General features: G+C 45.0%; 1 protein-coding gene across 13 annotated transcripts in view; it reads right to left on the reverse strand.

Annotated features, from left to right (window-relative positions):
* The window catches only part of rfx2 (regulatory factor X, 2 (influences HLA class II expression)), a 59,901-nt gene that overhangs the window by 2,426 nt on the left and 43,285 nt on the right, over window positions 1-14,190 (reverse strand). For 10 of the 13 annotated variants that reach the window (XM_015365449.2, XM_006639781.3, XM_015365440.2 and 7 more), the window contains 9 exons: window positions 12,771-12,889; window positions 9,850-9,962; window positions 8,511-8,662; window positions 7,873-7,970; window positions 6,824-6,973; window positions 5,915-6,123; window positions 4,829-4,982; window positions 4,058-4,100; window positions 1-3,392 (listed from right to left, as the gene is read on the reverse strand). In XM_015365449.2, the coding sequence (XP_015220935.1) occupies window positions 3,265-3,392; window positions 4,058-4,100; window positions 4,829-4,982; window positions 5,915-6,123; window positions 6,824-6,973; window positions 7,873-7,970; window positions 8,511-8,662; window positions 9,850-9,962; window positions 12,771-12,889 (1,166 nt within the window). In that variant the 3' untranslated portion in view covers window positions 1-3,264. The remainder of the gene's footprint in view (window positions 3,393-4,057; window positions 4,101-4,828; window positions 4,983-5,914; window positions 6,124-6,823; window positions 6,974-7,872; window positions 7,971-8,510; window positions 8,663-9,849; window positions 9,963-12,770; window positions 12,890-14,190) is intronic. The other 3 variants (XR_001480600.2, XR_011184026.1, XR_001480598.2) reach the window with 2 other exon arrangements.

Consider the following 14,190-nt stretch of genomic DNA (forward strand, 5'->3'; position numbering starts at 1 on the left):
TTTTACTTGAATTTTTACACCAATTTATTGAACATTTTAACCAGTACAAAATACAATTGAACTGTATTCAGTAAGTTAGGGATTGTTTTAGCAGTCCCTGGGCTAAATAAAGTGTGTAATCCAGAGCGGTTTTAAAAATATATTTTTAAAAAAACAAGGTATAAAATACCAAAAATAAGAACCCAAACTAGTACAATAAAAAAAAAACCCATGGCCCAAATCTCAAACTTTTAAGCCAAAGAAAAACGGCAGGTTTCCTCACAATCCAGGACAAACAACACTCGTAGCTGGTTGTAGAAAACAGACAAAAGCACACGACAAGAACTTCCTGAAGACTTTGGCTGCCAAACATTGCCAGGGGCCCCAATTACAGCTGGAGGTGAGTATCTTCAGCTTCCACCAGTACTGGGGTGCACTTTGGAGAAGACACCCTCTGGGCTCTACAGCTGGTTACATTTGTTTATAACAGATAGCCCAGGAAAAACGATTTTTACAGCTTGTGTGGTAGCAGAACTTGGAAAGCACAGTTTTATTACATAGGATACAGTGCAAACACTGATATAGAACTGATCACTTAAAGGTTTGAGATGGAAAATCTTAAAGGGAATCACCTGACCCTGGAAACTAAGAAGGCGGAAACATCACCTGTGATGAACTGTGGGGTGCTTGTTGTCTTGTTTAAACACCTGTATTTTGAAAACTATGTATCAAGGAGCAGTGAAGTTTGGTACAGATGGCAGAAGTTGCTGTATCAAACTGCGATACATCAGGCCTTCATAATCCAGGTCCTCTTGTTGTTCTTCCTGCCTGAAGACCATTTCCTAAACAGGCCCTTTTCAATTGATTTCATTTCTGGAATCAACAGAGACTGATTTCCATGTAACTTTTCAATTATTTTCTGCTCTTAAAAGGGTTGTAAAGTGGTAACAAACCCTTGCTCAGACTAAGGATTTGATTCAATTCAGCAACCAAGTTGAATTGGATAGAAGCCCAGTTATACAGTATCCACAATGTGGCAAAGAAAAAAAATACATCAACTGAACCAGAACCAGTAAAAGTCCATGTTACAGAAAAATGGCACAACCGTCATCTTAAAAGGCCACAAAAAAGTATTGATAACTTTCCTACAATTCAACAGTTCATGAAAGTAAATATATATATTTTACAATTTGGTTTTAAAAAATCAATTTCCCTTTCCTATATTACAAAAAAGTTAATAAACTGCTACATAGTTAATGTATAAATAAAACTGCATCTGGAACAATTAGCTACAGCCTTTTTTGTAGATCAGCTTTACTCCAAATAATAGATACAATGCAGTACAAAAATAGTTTTTAAATTTCCCTAAGAAGAGCCCCACAGGAAGAAATGCACAGGTAACAACAACTGCTATAAGGGGTTTTTGCCTCAATGTTGCACCAAAACAGAGGAGAACAGTCTGGAGGTTAGGGGTGAGATCTGTACAGTCTAATGCACTATGGTGGCACTTGCTGACAAGGTCACCCTAGACGGGAAAGTGGCCTATTTTTGGTGCAATGTTTTGAGGCTAATTTCAATACAGGTGACAGTGAGGCACAAAAAGGTAAGATTGGACTAATCCTCAGAAACATATTGTAAGTGAAAGAGTCAGGTGCTAACCCTCAACACCGGCATCTGCAGACCTGTCACGCACCACTCGATTTTGCACAGGCTCCAACTCTGTAAGAGGGAATATGCGCTGTACGGGATCCTGCACACACCCTAGGTACTGCATAAGCAGAAGGTACTCAACGGAAAGGAACTCCTGCTCGTGCCTTGAGTTTTGCAAACACCTTGCGTATTTTCACGCACTCCCCCATGTATAACAAATTCCTGCATTGTGCTGGAATTCCTTTAAAATGGAAAGTTTTTCCATTCAACTCAGACCACACAGGGCAGAAGTAGCTCTTTCACTCAGAGACAGGTGAATCTCTGCCAGTATGCAAAAGAGGAAGTAGAGAGGTCTAGGGACAGAGGGGGCTGAGGTAACATTTAAAGAAGCTACAGGCTTGGTGTTGTCAGTGGGTAGAGAACAAGACATTAGCAGAGAGGTCACTGAGATACAGTCCTTTAAAATCCACCAATCAGGAATTTGATTGATTAGCCATTTTAAACAGAAAGTGCTGACTTGACCCAACTCTTGTTGCAGGCCAGGATGAACCAGATAAAGATTTTGTGTAGTGTATTTGACACAGTTCCATAGAGAGGCTGGTTTACTGGAGCTCACCATCACCTGAGGGCTGACGAATAAAATCCTCCTGTGCTCTGAACTCCTGCTGTCCACTGCAGAAGAACTGGTCATCCAGGGTACTGCACCCCACCAGTGCACGCTGCAGGGAAGAGCTCAGGGGATGGATACAGTCGCCTCTTGTTTATAATTAATCCAGATTCTGTTTCCAGGTTAAACAAAGTGTTTTCATTTTACACAAATCTACACTAACAAAAAATTGATTATGGCATCATACCCAACACCTGGCATTCTGGACCACACTAATCCTTTCAACAGCATGTTTTAAAACACTGCCAGACTTCCTACAGAGGAACCAAAGTTAATGCAAGATACATCCTTCTGCAAAACCCCCTCTCCTTATCCACACTATTACCTCGGTTTCCTGATACACAGCAGCATTCTGTCCACCCAGGGCAGGTTAGCATTAGTTTCTGGGTCGTGCTTGTCCTACTCAAGCAAAGCTCTCAGTAGTCAACAAATCCTCCACCGGTTTCAAGGTGCTTTGGAATCTAGGTTTTGAACAAGTCACACAAAGGAAGAAACACTACTCTCATTCTGACTGCAGTAAATACAAATAGGCACAGCTGAAAAAGGGAACCTTTTTGTGTTGCTGTTGGTTTTTCATCTAAGGCACTGTATTAAAACTATGGCACACCTATGAAAACATCACTCCAGGTTAAGTGTATGACTACTCTAAAGTAATGTACAACATCCATTTCATTTTCATATTCACAGTTAAAATTAACAAAAAGAAGGAAAACTGGAGCAGTAGGCAAATCCCTCCAAATTAAAAAAAAAGCTGCATTCATATTCATTGGGAATATAAAAATACAAGGACAGCTCCTATGAAAGCTAAGAGAGGAGGTACCTAAGAGGGCTACCACTGAAATGCACATCGTGTGTATGTACATATCCTGCGGAACAGGATGGTCCTCGTGTGAGTGAAGGGCAGGAAGCCCACTGCTTCGTCTTTTGGCTGCCTTTAAAGCTGCAGTCGCCCCCTGGTGGCGGCGGACTCAGATCTCCTGCAGGGAGTGGTTGAGCTCGATGCGCTCCCTCTTGACCGGCGGCTCGGCAGGGCCCCGGGCCACACCGTCCACTTCGCTGCCCAAGTCGCTCATGTCGTCGGAGAAGTGCGAGGGCTCTGTGGTGGGCGAGCAGAGGACAGCGGCTGTCAAGGGCCCAGCCCACACAGGAGGGAACTGCTTCCCTGCTCTGCAAGGGCTGCAGAACGAGCTCATTCAGCACATGCATCCGGGGAGAAAGGAGCAGGGCTGCGAGCGCAGGGCGGCTGGGCTGAGTTGTAAAAAAGGCGCAGAGTTTCGTGAAACAGCAGAGCCTGAGAGTCGGCTAGAGGAGATTCAGCAGAGCGTCAGACACTCGCCGGAGACTCTACAGGCTGTATAGGAACTACACTGAACTTAAAACACACCAGAATCTATCTTGCTATTAAGATTGTACTTCAAGCCTTCTGAAAGCCCAGAGCACTCCATGTTATGAGCTGAACCATGTTTCCACAGCAGGGAATTCACACACAATTCTTTCACTCGCACGAATAAATCTAGAAGCTTTTTAAACAGAGTGAAGTGCTCAAAAATGTGATTGCTTTTCAACATTACCCTTTATTCTATTTGTGGGATATAATATAAATATAGTTCAATAGAACTGCTATAACTATTAAAACAATTAAGCAACTAAGAAACAAGGAGGAAGGAAAACCAGAAAAGCCCAGGAATTGAGTCTGAAACTCCAGGATTGTGGTTGTCGGGGACTAGGAGGATAAACACAGGTGACAGCATCCAGTCTTACCTTTATCCATAAGCATGGGCATCATGGAATTTAGATCACTGAACTGTGTTAAAAAACAAAACAAAGAAGGTCAGAAGCATGTTAAAGATAGCCAGGCTTGTGCTATTAACAGGTAAAGCCCTGATGAAAACAGTCTGTGACTCAGTGGACCTGCCTCCTGCACACAGGGCTGGACTGTGGGGATGGGTGTCGCTGTGTGACAGGGACAACGCTGTTACTAGTGCTACATGTTGCATTCATCCCAGCGGATCAGGTCTGGACGCGGAGGTGGGCGCCTGGCTGGGGAACTCGAGGCGGAGCGCTGGCGGTGGGCTGCTCACACATGGCCACTGCTGCGCCTTCATCTGAAAGATCAGGCTGAGTGGGGCTGGGGCTTTCCCGTGGCCAGGGGGGAGATGAAACACACCATGTTGGGCTCTGGGCCACCAAGAGGGCTCTCCCATTCCCATGGGCTCGACCCACGCCATAAACTCTTGTGTGAAAGCATCTTGGTCTGCAGGGCCGGTTAGAACAGACCGAGACAGAAGATCGGTAGTGCTGTACCAGCCTGCTCTTCCACATAGATCACCAGCTTCACCGTGGAAAAACACAAGGTCATCCACAGACCTCTTCGAGGTGCAAAGCTCACGAGACGAACAGATTTATTTCATTGAAAAGCAGTGCGCACAGGGTTACCCTTTTAAGGAAGTTGAGGAGGGCGGAAATGAGTTAAAAAGTCTGTCCGTCTGGGGGCGTTGAGATGCCCGTGTGAGGCGCAGGGACTGGACTCACCTCCCCCATCACGGCGATGGGCGTCTCTCCGGTGGCCTGGGCCACGCGGTGCTCCACCAGGTAAAACATGTACTCGTCGTACAGCAGCCGGATCAGGTGGAAAGAGCCGAAGCTGGCAGCGCTGCGCAGGGTCAGGTCCCGGATCACCATGGAGCTGCGGGGCAACAGGGTGACTGGGATCAGCTCCCGGACCTCAACACAAGTCCTGCGGGAGAACCTGTCTCCGCTCTGGGAGTTAGACTGGTCCCAATGCAGGAGAGCTGGACACGTGGCACTAAAAACAGGATCTGAACGTCTCGGCATCAGTGCTGCTCTCTGCAGTGGGTACTGAGACAAACTGGGGCTGCTCAATTCGTACCCCTCACAGTCACGTCTGTTACAGACTTCTGCTATAGCTGTAGGAAAGTATTTCAATGAAGAAGACTAGAAAGCCTACTGTATACAGTACAGTATATGCACTATTCTGAAGCAGATCAATAATTATGCACTTATTATTGGATTGGAAAAGAAAGAACAGAGCATGTGTACAGAAGGAGTAGCACTTTGCGTGTGTACCACAAGGGCACTGCACAGCATGATGAAGACTGAACAGACTAACTGGTAGCCATGTCTTTACCACTCGGCTTCACTGAAAGCCTTTGCTCCAGCTTCAGCCTTCGTTATTAAAGACCTCTCCAGCATGTTGGGTCAATAAAGCAATTCAGGGTCAATTCAATAACAGGGCTCCAGACCTACCAGTGCACAGACTGGATGGGCTATGACGCATGTGGGGGTCACAGGCCAGCGAAGAAAAATAAATCGCAGAATATTCCACTGCAAGGGGTAGTGAAATACTACAGCTTTCGATCCATCCAGTTCGCAATCCAATCCAGATCTTTGTTACAGCCGGTTCTTTAATAAGGCAGCTGAATATGGAAGTTTTAATAACCAACTAATTATCAAAGCTTTATCAAGTCACACTTTAATCACAAGGGTCTGGGTGAAACTCAAATGGGAGGAATTATGGCCTGAGGGGCACACAGACGAGGACAGAGGTGACAAAGGTAAGGCTTCGCAGTTGGAGAAGAGGGGTTCAAGGTGCCACACCTGTAGAAGGACCACTTGAGCAGGAACTGGCGGGCAGCCTTGGGGAAGCTGGGGCTGCCCTCGTGGGGTTTAAGGACCTGGCTGACCACGTTGTCCAGCCAGGCGGCCCACTGGTCCAGGGAGCTCTGCTGCTGCAGGGTGACCTTGAAGTCCTGCTCCAGGCGCTGCACCATGCCCTCCTCGCACTGGCACACCCAGGAGGCCTGCTCCTGTACAGGGGCACACAGAGGGCAGAGCGGGCGTCAGGGGGCACCCCCACTCTCGCGCAGAGCCGTACAGGGTATCGGGCAGCTGCAAGCGCGATCGCGTGTCGAAAACACAAACTTTCTGCGATTGCAAAGAGGGCAGTACGCTTTTATTAACATTCAGATTGGGTTAATAATAACTAAAAACAATGGCAACACCTCCGGAAGGATGTGACAATAATTGCTTGCATTTATGGGATTAAAACCAAAGGCTCCACTTCAGCCATCACTGCTGTCCAGCCCCACCCAGCATTCTCTACCTCCAGCTCCTCTGCACTGCAGATCAGGGGGAGGAGTGAGAGACTGCTTCACCGATTAATTAAGGGCGGGGAATGGAGGGAGGCCAGAATGCTTCTGGAGTTCACACCCCTGCTCTTCTGAAAGATGCTATGGGATCTTTAATGAATAAGTAGTCAGGTCCTTGGTTTAACAATTAATCTGAAGGACCTCTTCTCCTACAGCACAGTGTCCCTGGTGACCGTACTGGGACATACGCTTAGAAAATCTGGCCTACAGGGAAGTTGCTGGACTACCCACACCATCTACAGCAGTGACCTGGTTCCCTTGGTGGTTTCCCATCCCAGTACTGTCCGGAGACAGCCTTGCTCAGCTCCCGAGACCTGACCAGGTCAGGCTACAAGGTGGCAACACTGCTAAGACCGACCTGCACATTGGCGAAGTCCACCCTGTTGAGGTCGCTCAGCATCTGGTTGATCTGTGAGGTGTTCTGCAAGACCGCCCGTGCAGCTTGGGCCAGGTGGTTGAGAGAGGTATACCGCCTCAGGGTCTGCGCAAAAGCACTCACTACTGCCGCCTGCAGGACAGGACTGGGTATTAGCCTGACAGACAAAGGGCTGCACTTTCTACTACCGGTAAAATAAACTAGCTCCTTTAGATGACGTTTTCAATGCAATGGACAAATAAAGACCCAAACAAGTTTAACAATCAATCAGATGATAACCTTCTGTTTCACAGGCAACAGCATGTTTAGCCTAAAAATGGATACAAGAATGACTCAGAATCCTGCAAGGAACTGAAAAGGTCAACCCGATAAATTAGCTGCAAGATCAACACAGAATCTAGAAGAGAACACAACTAAAAGCAAAGACTAATAGACACTCTTACATTATGTACAACCAACATGCACTTATATATAAAGCAGTTCCATTGAAACCTGTGAGAGGAGATCTGTGAATCAATCAGTTGCTGAGGACATTGCTCCACGTAGCCTTTACTTCCTGGGGCTTATAAAATCTATATAAAATGGCTTAAAAAGCCACTGCCATCCACAAAGAGACTAGAAGAAGTGGATTGTTTTATTACAGATTGACGTGGCTCTTACATCATGGATGAGCACATTGATTTAATTGTTGCCAGTCGCTTACAGCGCAGGCTGCGCAGGAAAGATCTTTAAAGGTCAGCACCCTGTACCTGATCGCAGGATGAGGTTCAAAATATTTTCCCTTGTTCCTTCCACACAAAGGTAATGAAGTCCCTGTGGTTTATGACACTCATTAAGAGAACCTGAACGCCGAATAAAATAGTAGTCCCTCAGAAAACATTTTCAGGAGCATCACCTAAGATGCTAAATTAAGAGCTGAAAGTGAAAACACCAGCTGCCACCATGACTAATAATCTTAAAATGCATGTCGAGCAAAAATCAGATTGAAGATTCACTCTAGCCCTCTCTAATCTCTGTAAAGGAATACCCACCTTGGTGCGCACTATCTCCTGCGGGAAATCGCTCATGGCCGTGTTCAGCCAGCCCTCCAGACTCTTGGCAAAGTTCCGGATGGCCTGGGTGAGGGTACCTACAGGATCAAAACAGACAACATTGCCTTCAGGAAAGCACAATGGGATCCTGTCCAGATCCTGGGTTCCACACTTTTGGATCAGCTGAATAGCTCACCTGTTTCAGAGTTTTCTCACTCTATGCAGGATTGTAAACAACCAACACAGCAACATTCAGACTTTGTTTGGAATTGAAAATGCATAATAAAAAAACTGTAAACCGAATGGGGTTCAAATGTCACTATTATGAAGTTTATTTAGATGTTACCCTGTTACTGATTAATTATAAAGGTGATGCACCACAAAGATGCCTTTGCAATTCAGTGCCCAGTGAGGTTGGCCAGACCTGCTGTGCAATTAGTTCAAGGAAAATATTAATTGGATGAGATGATTTCCAATGGCACTGCGAGCTCAGTGGTCATCCATAAATTATTCCTGCCCTACTGCCATCTGTGTCCCAAATTACATTTAAAAAGTGTCATAAGAGCCAAGTAATAAAATGTTACTAATAAAACTTCAAGCTCAAACAAAAGCTGTACATCGTAAGAGGAATGACTCACTGGGCACCGGTCGGAGCACGTCCGGGATGAGAATCTCCACTAATGCCTGGTACAGAATGTGGTCACAGCTTCTCATCCATAGCTTGATCGGCTCGTACTTGCACAGGGCGATCAGCGTGTCTCTGGGGATGGCACTCTCCGTCTCCTCCTCACTGGAAAACCACCAAAGAACCACAAGGGTCACCACCTGGGCAGCTGCCCGGGCTCCTATTCTATCACAGTAATCCCTTGTGCTCGTATAGTGCTTTAACCCCCCAAAGGACAGGACACATGGCAGCCACTCTGCACCCACAGCTCCACAGCGCAGCAGAGCAGGGGGAGAAGTGACATCACCAGCTGAATGAAGAAGAAACGTGAGGGAGGCCAGATTGTGCAGATTTATTTAGACAGGGCATATCGCCCTTATTCTTACAAACAGTGTCACCACATCTTTTAGTGACCAAGTATTCGGGACTCCGGGTTTTATCTGAATACAATTTTAATATTAGTGCCCCTGGTCACCATCAAGGGGAATCAGCCACTTACTGGCCCACCAACACCAGCAAACTGATTTTTCTATAGAGGTCTCAAAATCCTTGAGCTCCTTTGAACATTTGTTCTCAGAAGTCTCTGGTTTGTCAGAGCAGTGCCAAGTCATCTCAGACTACCGTATAATATAAAAATGCGTTTTATAAAATACAGCCAAGTCCATTTACAATTGCTGTGAGAATATCACAGCCCTGAAGAGAAGTGCACGGTGAAGGCTGATGGTGATCTTCAGGGACTTAAACTAATTCTAGCTGTCATCAGCAGTGTGCACAGAGCCTGTAGATACAAGCAATTACATGGCAGAATCAGAACATGTTTGAGGCAGAACACTGCCTCATTTGCAATGGGCAACTCTATATATTGCAAATGAAAAATGTTTTAACTCTATTACAAAAGGCAGAAATTAAAGAACTCAGGTACAGTCAGTGATGAGGCTTAATTAAACAGAATACTCCACCTATGAAAATATGTAAAACTGATAAAATCATTCGTTTTCTAAATATGAATAAAATGTGTGTGCAATTTTGAAATCATGAACATTTCTATTCAAAGTTATCAGATTTTTTAAAAACTGGACAAAGCATTCATGATCACGACTCAACAATGTTTTAAAAAAGAGTCCACGCAGTAATTCAATCAGCAAGTGTTGTGTAAACACACGGTTAAGATTGCTTAGCAAATTTAAAAGGATGCAGAAATGTGATTTTCTGGGGGTTTTATTGGCTTTTCAAGACTTTAACATCTGCAGCACTTTAACAAACAGCGCGAAGTACATTCTCAGGCACAAAGCAGCACGCAGAAGCAGACTGACCTGGGAGGAACAGGAGTCGCTCCGTCGCTAGATGGCGCTGTTGAACACCAGAAGGACTGCCACAGCTTCTCGATGAAGTGGAACTGCAGGTTCATCACCACATCTAGAGTGGCCTGCAGGGAGGGGAAGAAACAAGGTGTCGAGCCTGCACTTCTCTCAGAAGCTTCTACACATCCTTACCACCCAGGCTCCTCACCTGAGCAGATGACCGCCCCAGAACAGCCCCACCCACACACGGAATGAAATATGCCATAATAATTAAATGTATTAATAATAAGACAAACTGAACGTGAGGATACAGACACTGTTAAAAGTCATTAAACGAATGGATCGCAAATTAAGATTCAGCAAGAAACAGTTACTTGTTACTTGAATGGAAAATCACAGGGGTTTTTAAAATCAAGTTTCAGGATGAATATCACTAACAGGAAGAGAAGCATGGTAACCCGACCGTGGTTTGAAATGACTAAACGGCTAGCTCCAAGCAAAGAAACGAAAAACAATCTCAACTATCAACTTGTTTTATATCATAATTATTTTGAGCTCCAGCGTGGAATTGCTGTGGACTGTACAACACACCCAATTCCCCCACTCCCCCCTATCGTATTACAACACAGTACAGACTTTCCTTCTATCACATGACAATGTTGTGCTTCCTCTCCCTAGTATCTCCATGGCAACCTTGTTTACAGTTACTGCTAGCAACGCTTCAACGTGCAGAGCTCTGCTAACTCTCAAGTCTAGGAAGACAGGGTGCTCGGCTCTTTACTGCACCCACGCACACACACACACACCACGTCAAAGCCGCACAGTCTTGTTAAGCATGAAGGGTATTTTCCTGCAGCTGTTGGACTAGTTTTACTCCAGTGTCTTTTGTGTGCACATGGAGATTCCCTACAGAGCCATGTGGCTGATTCTGCTGTAGTGCTCGCTGGTGTGGTTTTGGTCTGGAAACAAGACAGGCGCATCTGATCTCGCAACCCAGGCAGTTACTTCAGCTATAAGCAGGCACAGGTTACTGAGCCCGGTTAAACAGACAGATCCCATTACCCCCAGGTTTCTACAGTCCACAGGGAACTGCTGGGCAACACTAACATCCGACTTGTGCATGTGCCATCTGTGTCAGGCCCCGAGTGCTTCATAAGGTCAGACACCTGGGAACCGATGTGTTAGGGTGTGCTCTCTTCTGGGCTTGGTTTATGTGTTCTTGTCTATAAAGGAGCAACACTTCACAAATAGGTCTAAGGCACTTCATTTTATATAGGATGTAGTTCAGCATATCCAGCACAAAAGGAAATGGCTATACAATAACAGATACCAGAACTAAGAATACAGTCCGCTAACTAATAAGAATGTCTTTTAACTAGAAGCAGTTACTGATGTCCAGTGTTTAGTGGAAAAGAGAAGGGTAAATTAGTGAGATTATCACCACTAGAGGAAAGGGCAGCCTGCCGGACAATCGGTCTAAAAGTTGAGCCTCCTGGCTGGTGCCTGGCAGGTGAGAACTGGTTGTGTAGGTGCAGCCGCAGAATCCTGTCATGAGTCTTTCTGCTCGCAAACACCATGGGGACAGGCTCTGCTGTCTTGACAACACACACACCCCGCGAGCTGAAAAGGTTAATTGGGATGTCCTGAACAAAGGGCGAAATGTGAAGGGTTCCTAATAAAAGGCAGGACAGGAAGGAGACGCGCTACAAAAGACTGCTGGCTAATGAGGATCTTGAAAAAGAAAAAAAGATTGTATTCCCATCTCAGTGAAAATAAAATAATTAAATGTTATATCGCAGTTATCTAGAGTTTTATATCAGATATGTCAGTTCTGGGCAGCACCACTTTACAGAGAGAAGCGTATGTCTGTGCCACTCATTCTCCATGTTAACTCACTGGGAGTCTGGGTGGTGCAGTGGCTAAAGAAAATGTAATGTCGCAAGGGCATTTCTAATTGAAACCAAAACTGGAGCCCCGAGCAGAGCAAATTACTCAACAATCATATTGCATCCCTCAGATGAAGCATTTAACCAGTAGCTTCTGGAAGTTGCATGGATAAATGCCATCTGTGAAATAACTTATTATAGTGTAACTTATAATACAAAGGCAAAACAATGCCTACATTCCCGACAGCAATATTGAACAGGTTCTTTTCAAAATTCAAAACTACAGATGCCCTGTAGGGGCAACCTCACGTCCCGTTCTTACAGTTCCAGTTTCCCTGGGCTGTGCTCCCTTATGTAGATTGAGATAAGACTAAGTTTGCTGTTAAGTGCAAGTAGGTGATTTACTTAATTGGCTCTTGGCTGCAATCAGGCAGGGTGCTGGAAAGCCTCCTTTTTAGCAGATTCATAGCTGATAAATTTTATATCCCACATCTCCATACTCAACTAAATATTGAGGGCAATGTCATGATGGCTGAATTATGTTAATGTGTATTAAGAAAACATCAAAACCACATGATAACCATGCCACTGTAGATGACAGAGGAAGCAAAAAAATTATATATAAATGCCAAACTGATCATACCTAGGAAGCACCCCAGCTAACCCACTGTAGAAAGTGGCTATACTATAGTCCCAGAACTGAGGTGTATAATTGGACAAATTACAGACTGGAAACTCGGTACATACTTAAAACCAGCATGACATTACAGGCACAACACAACCAACACCACAAACCCTTAAAGAGCAATCGCACTGCAAAACGGAGCCCATATGATTTTAGAACATCAAAGTCAGCCCATCTAAGAAGAAACAGGAAAAGCCACCTGCACTGCAATGTCCTCAGACAGACCACAATGGTGAATTCAGTAGACAATGTCTAGGGGCTCCGGCAAACATGATTCCAGGTTCTACACAAACACAACACGGCTGTGGGCTTTCCCTCATGTGCTAGAAGACGGCGCAGCGTGTGAACATGCAGCTCGGTACCTCACAGTGGTCCCTGTAGAGAGACTGCAGCCTCTTCACGTCGCTCACGCTGATGCAGTCTGGGAGGGGAACGGCGCCCAGATCGAGGCTGGGGAACGGGGGCAGCACATGGGACACATCTGCCAGCACAACAGGGAACGAGAAGTCACACAGTGGCCGGGACAGACATGGCCACACCCCTAGCCCTGAGAACCTAAGACAGCTGACAGTGGTAGCAAAGGACCGAACCACGGCTCATTCCCAATGGACCGCTCACAGCCACGCTCTTGAGCTCGCCTGCAACAGCACGGCATCCGAGCTCATGAAAGGGGGCGTTCACCTTCGCCCTCAGGCAATTCTCATCCTGATTTTTTAATTGAAATTCCTTACAAGACTGCCAGTCACTCACTGCAGGTCTAGAAGCCTTGATTTCCTATATTGGAGTTTATCTATTGCAATAATATTTAAATACTACAGTGGCTACCTTATTTTTTTGTGTGGCTCTGCTGTAGTCACTGATTAAAACCGCTTGATCATCCCCTTGTGTCCTGATCCTATTAGCTGTAGTCTTGATTTACTCTGCCTCAATGACTTTTACTCAAAATGGGATCCAATCAATGTAATTGTCTATTTTAGATTTCTGTGCCTCTCATTACCCGTTTAAATGATCCTGGTTGACATTGACATCTTGCACGAAATCTGTGGACATTATAAATTGGGACCACTTAATATGTGATTGCCAATCATTACCTACTCTGTGCACAACACAGGTTTTTTCCCCCCAAATAATAATTAACTACATTGGTTCATATTTCAATCTCCAATCAGCACTATTTCTGACATCAAAAAAAGTCCAGGCTCTCCAAAACAATAGGAGTGTTTTTACAAGTCAAGTAAAAACAGTTGTTTTCACTGGAGGCTTAGTTCAAGTACATACATGAGATAAAGCTTATTTTGTGTCATATTTGTCAATGTCATCCCAGTACTGTTCTGCCAATCATAGCCCCGACCCAAAACAAGCTGTTTATACAAATTATAGTAATTAGCCCAATTTAACAGATCTCTAATAAGTAATAACCGACAGAAAATTTAAGACTTTTTCAAGTATCTGCTTCAAGAATCAGAACACAAAATTCTAAAACCACTTCAGCACTATGGAACAAAACAGGCACCATTATGAGTACCTTCAGACTTGTTTTTAACTTATTTGAGCCTTTTCACCAACTTGAAGCTTGGAGTTTTAATTCCTTTTGTGATGGTGCTAGGAGTTTCTGCCTAACCACCATCTTCCCTGGGCCATTAAGCTCAAGAAAACAGCACAATTAACTTTCAAGCTTTCGAGGTTTAAAGAGCTCCCAGGGTGCTTGCAACAAACACTAGGCTGCCCACCATGTAGATCCTTGAATTCTTAATATCACAACACGCAGGACATGAACCAACA

Source organism: Lepisosteus oculatus, chromosome 29 (assembly GCF_040954835.1).
Source record: "Lepisosteus oculatus isolate fLepOcu1 chromosome 29, fLepOcu1.hap2, whole genome shotgun sequence".
In the NCBI taxonomy this organism is placed as follows: Eukaryota; Metazoa; Chordata; class Actinopteri; order Semionotiformes; family Lepisosteidae; genus Lepisosteus; species Lepisosteus oculatus.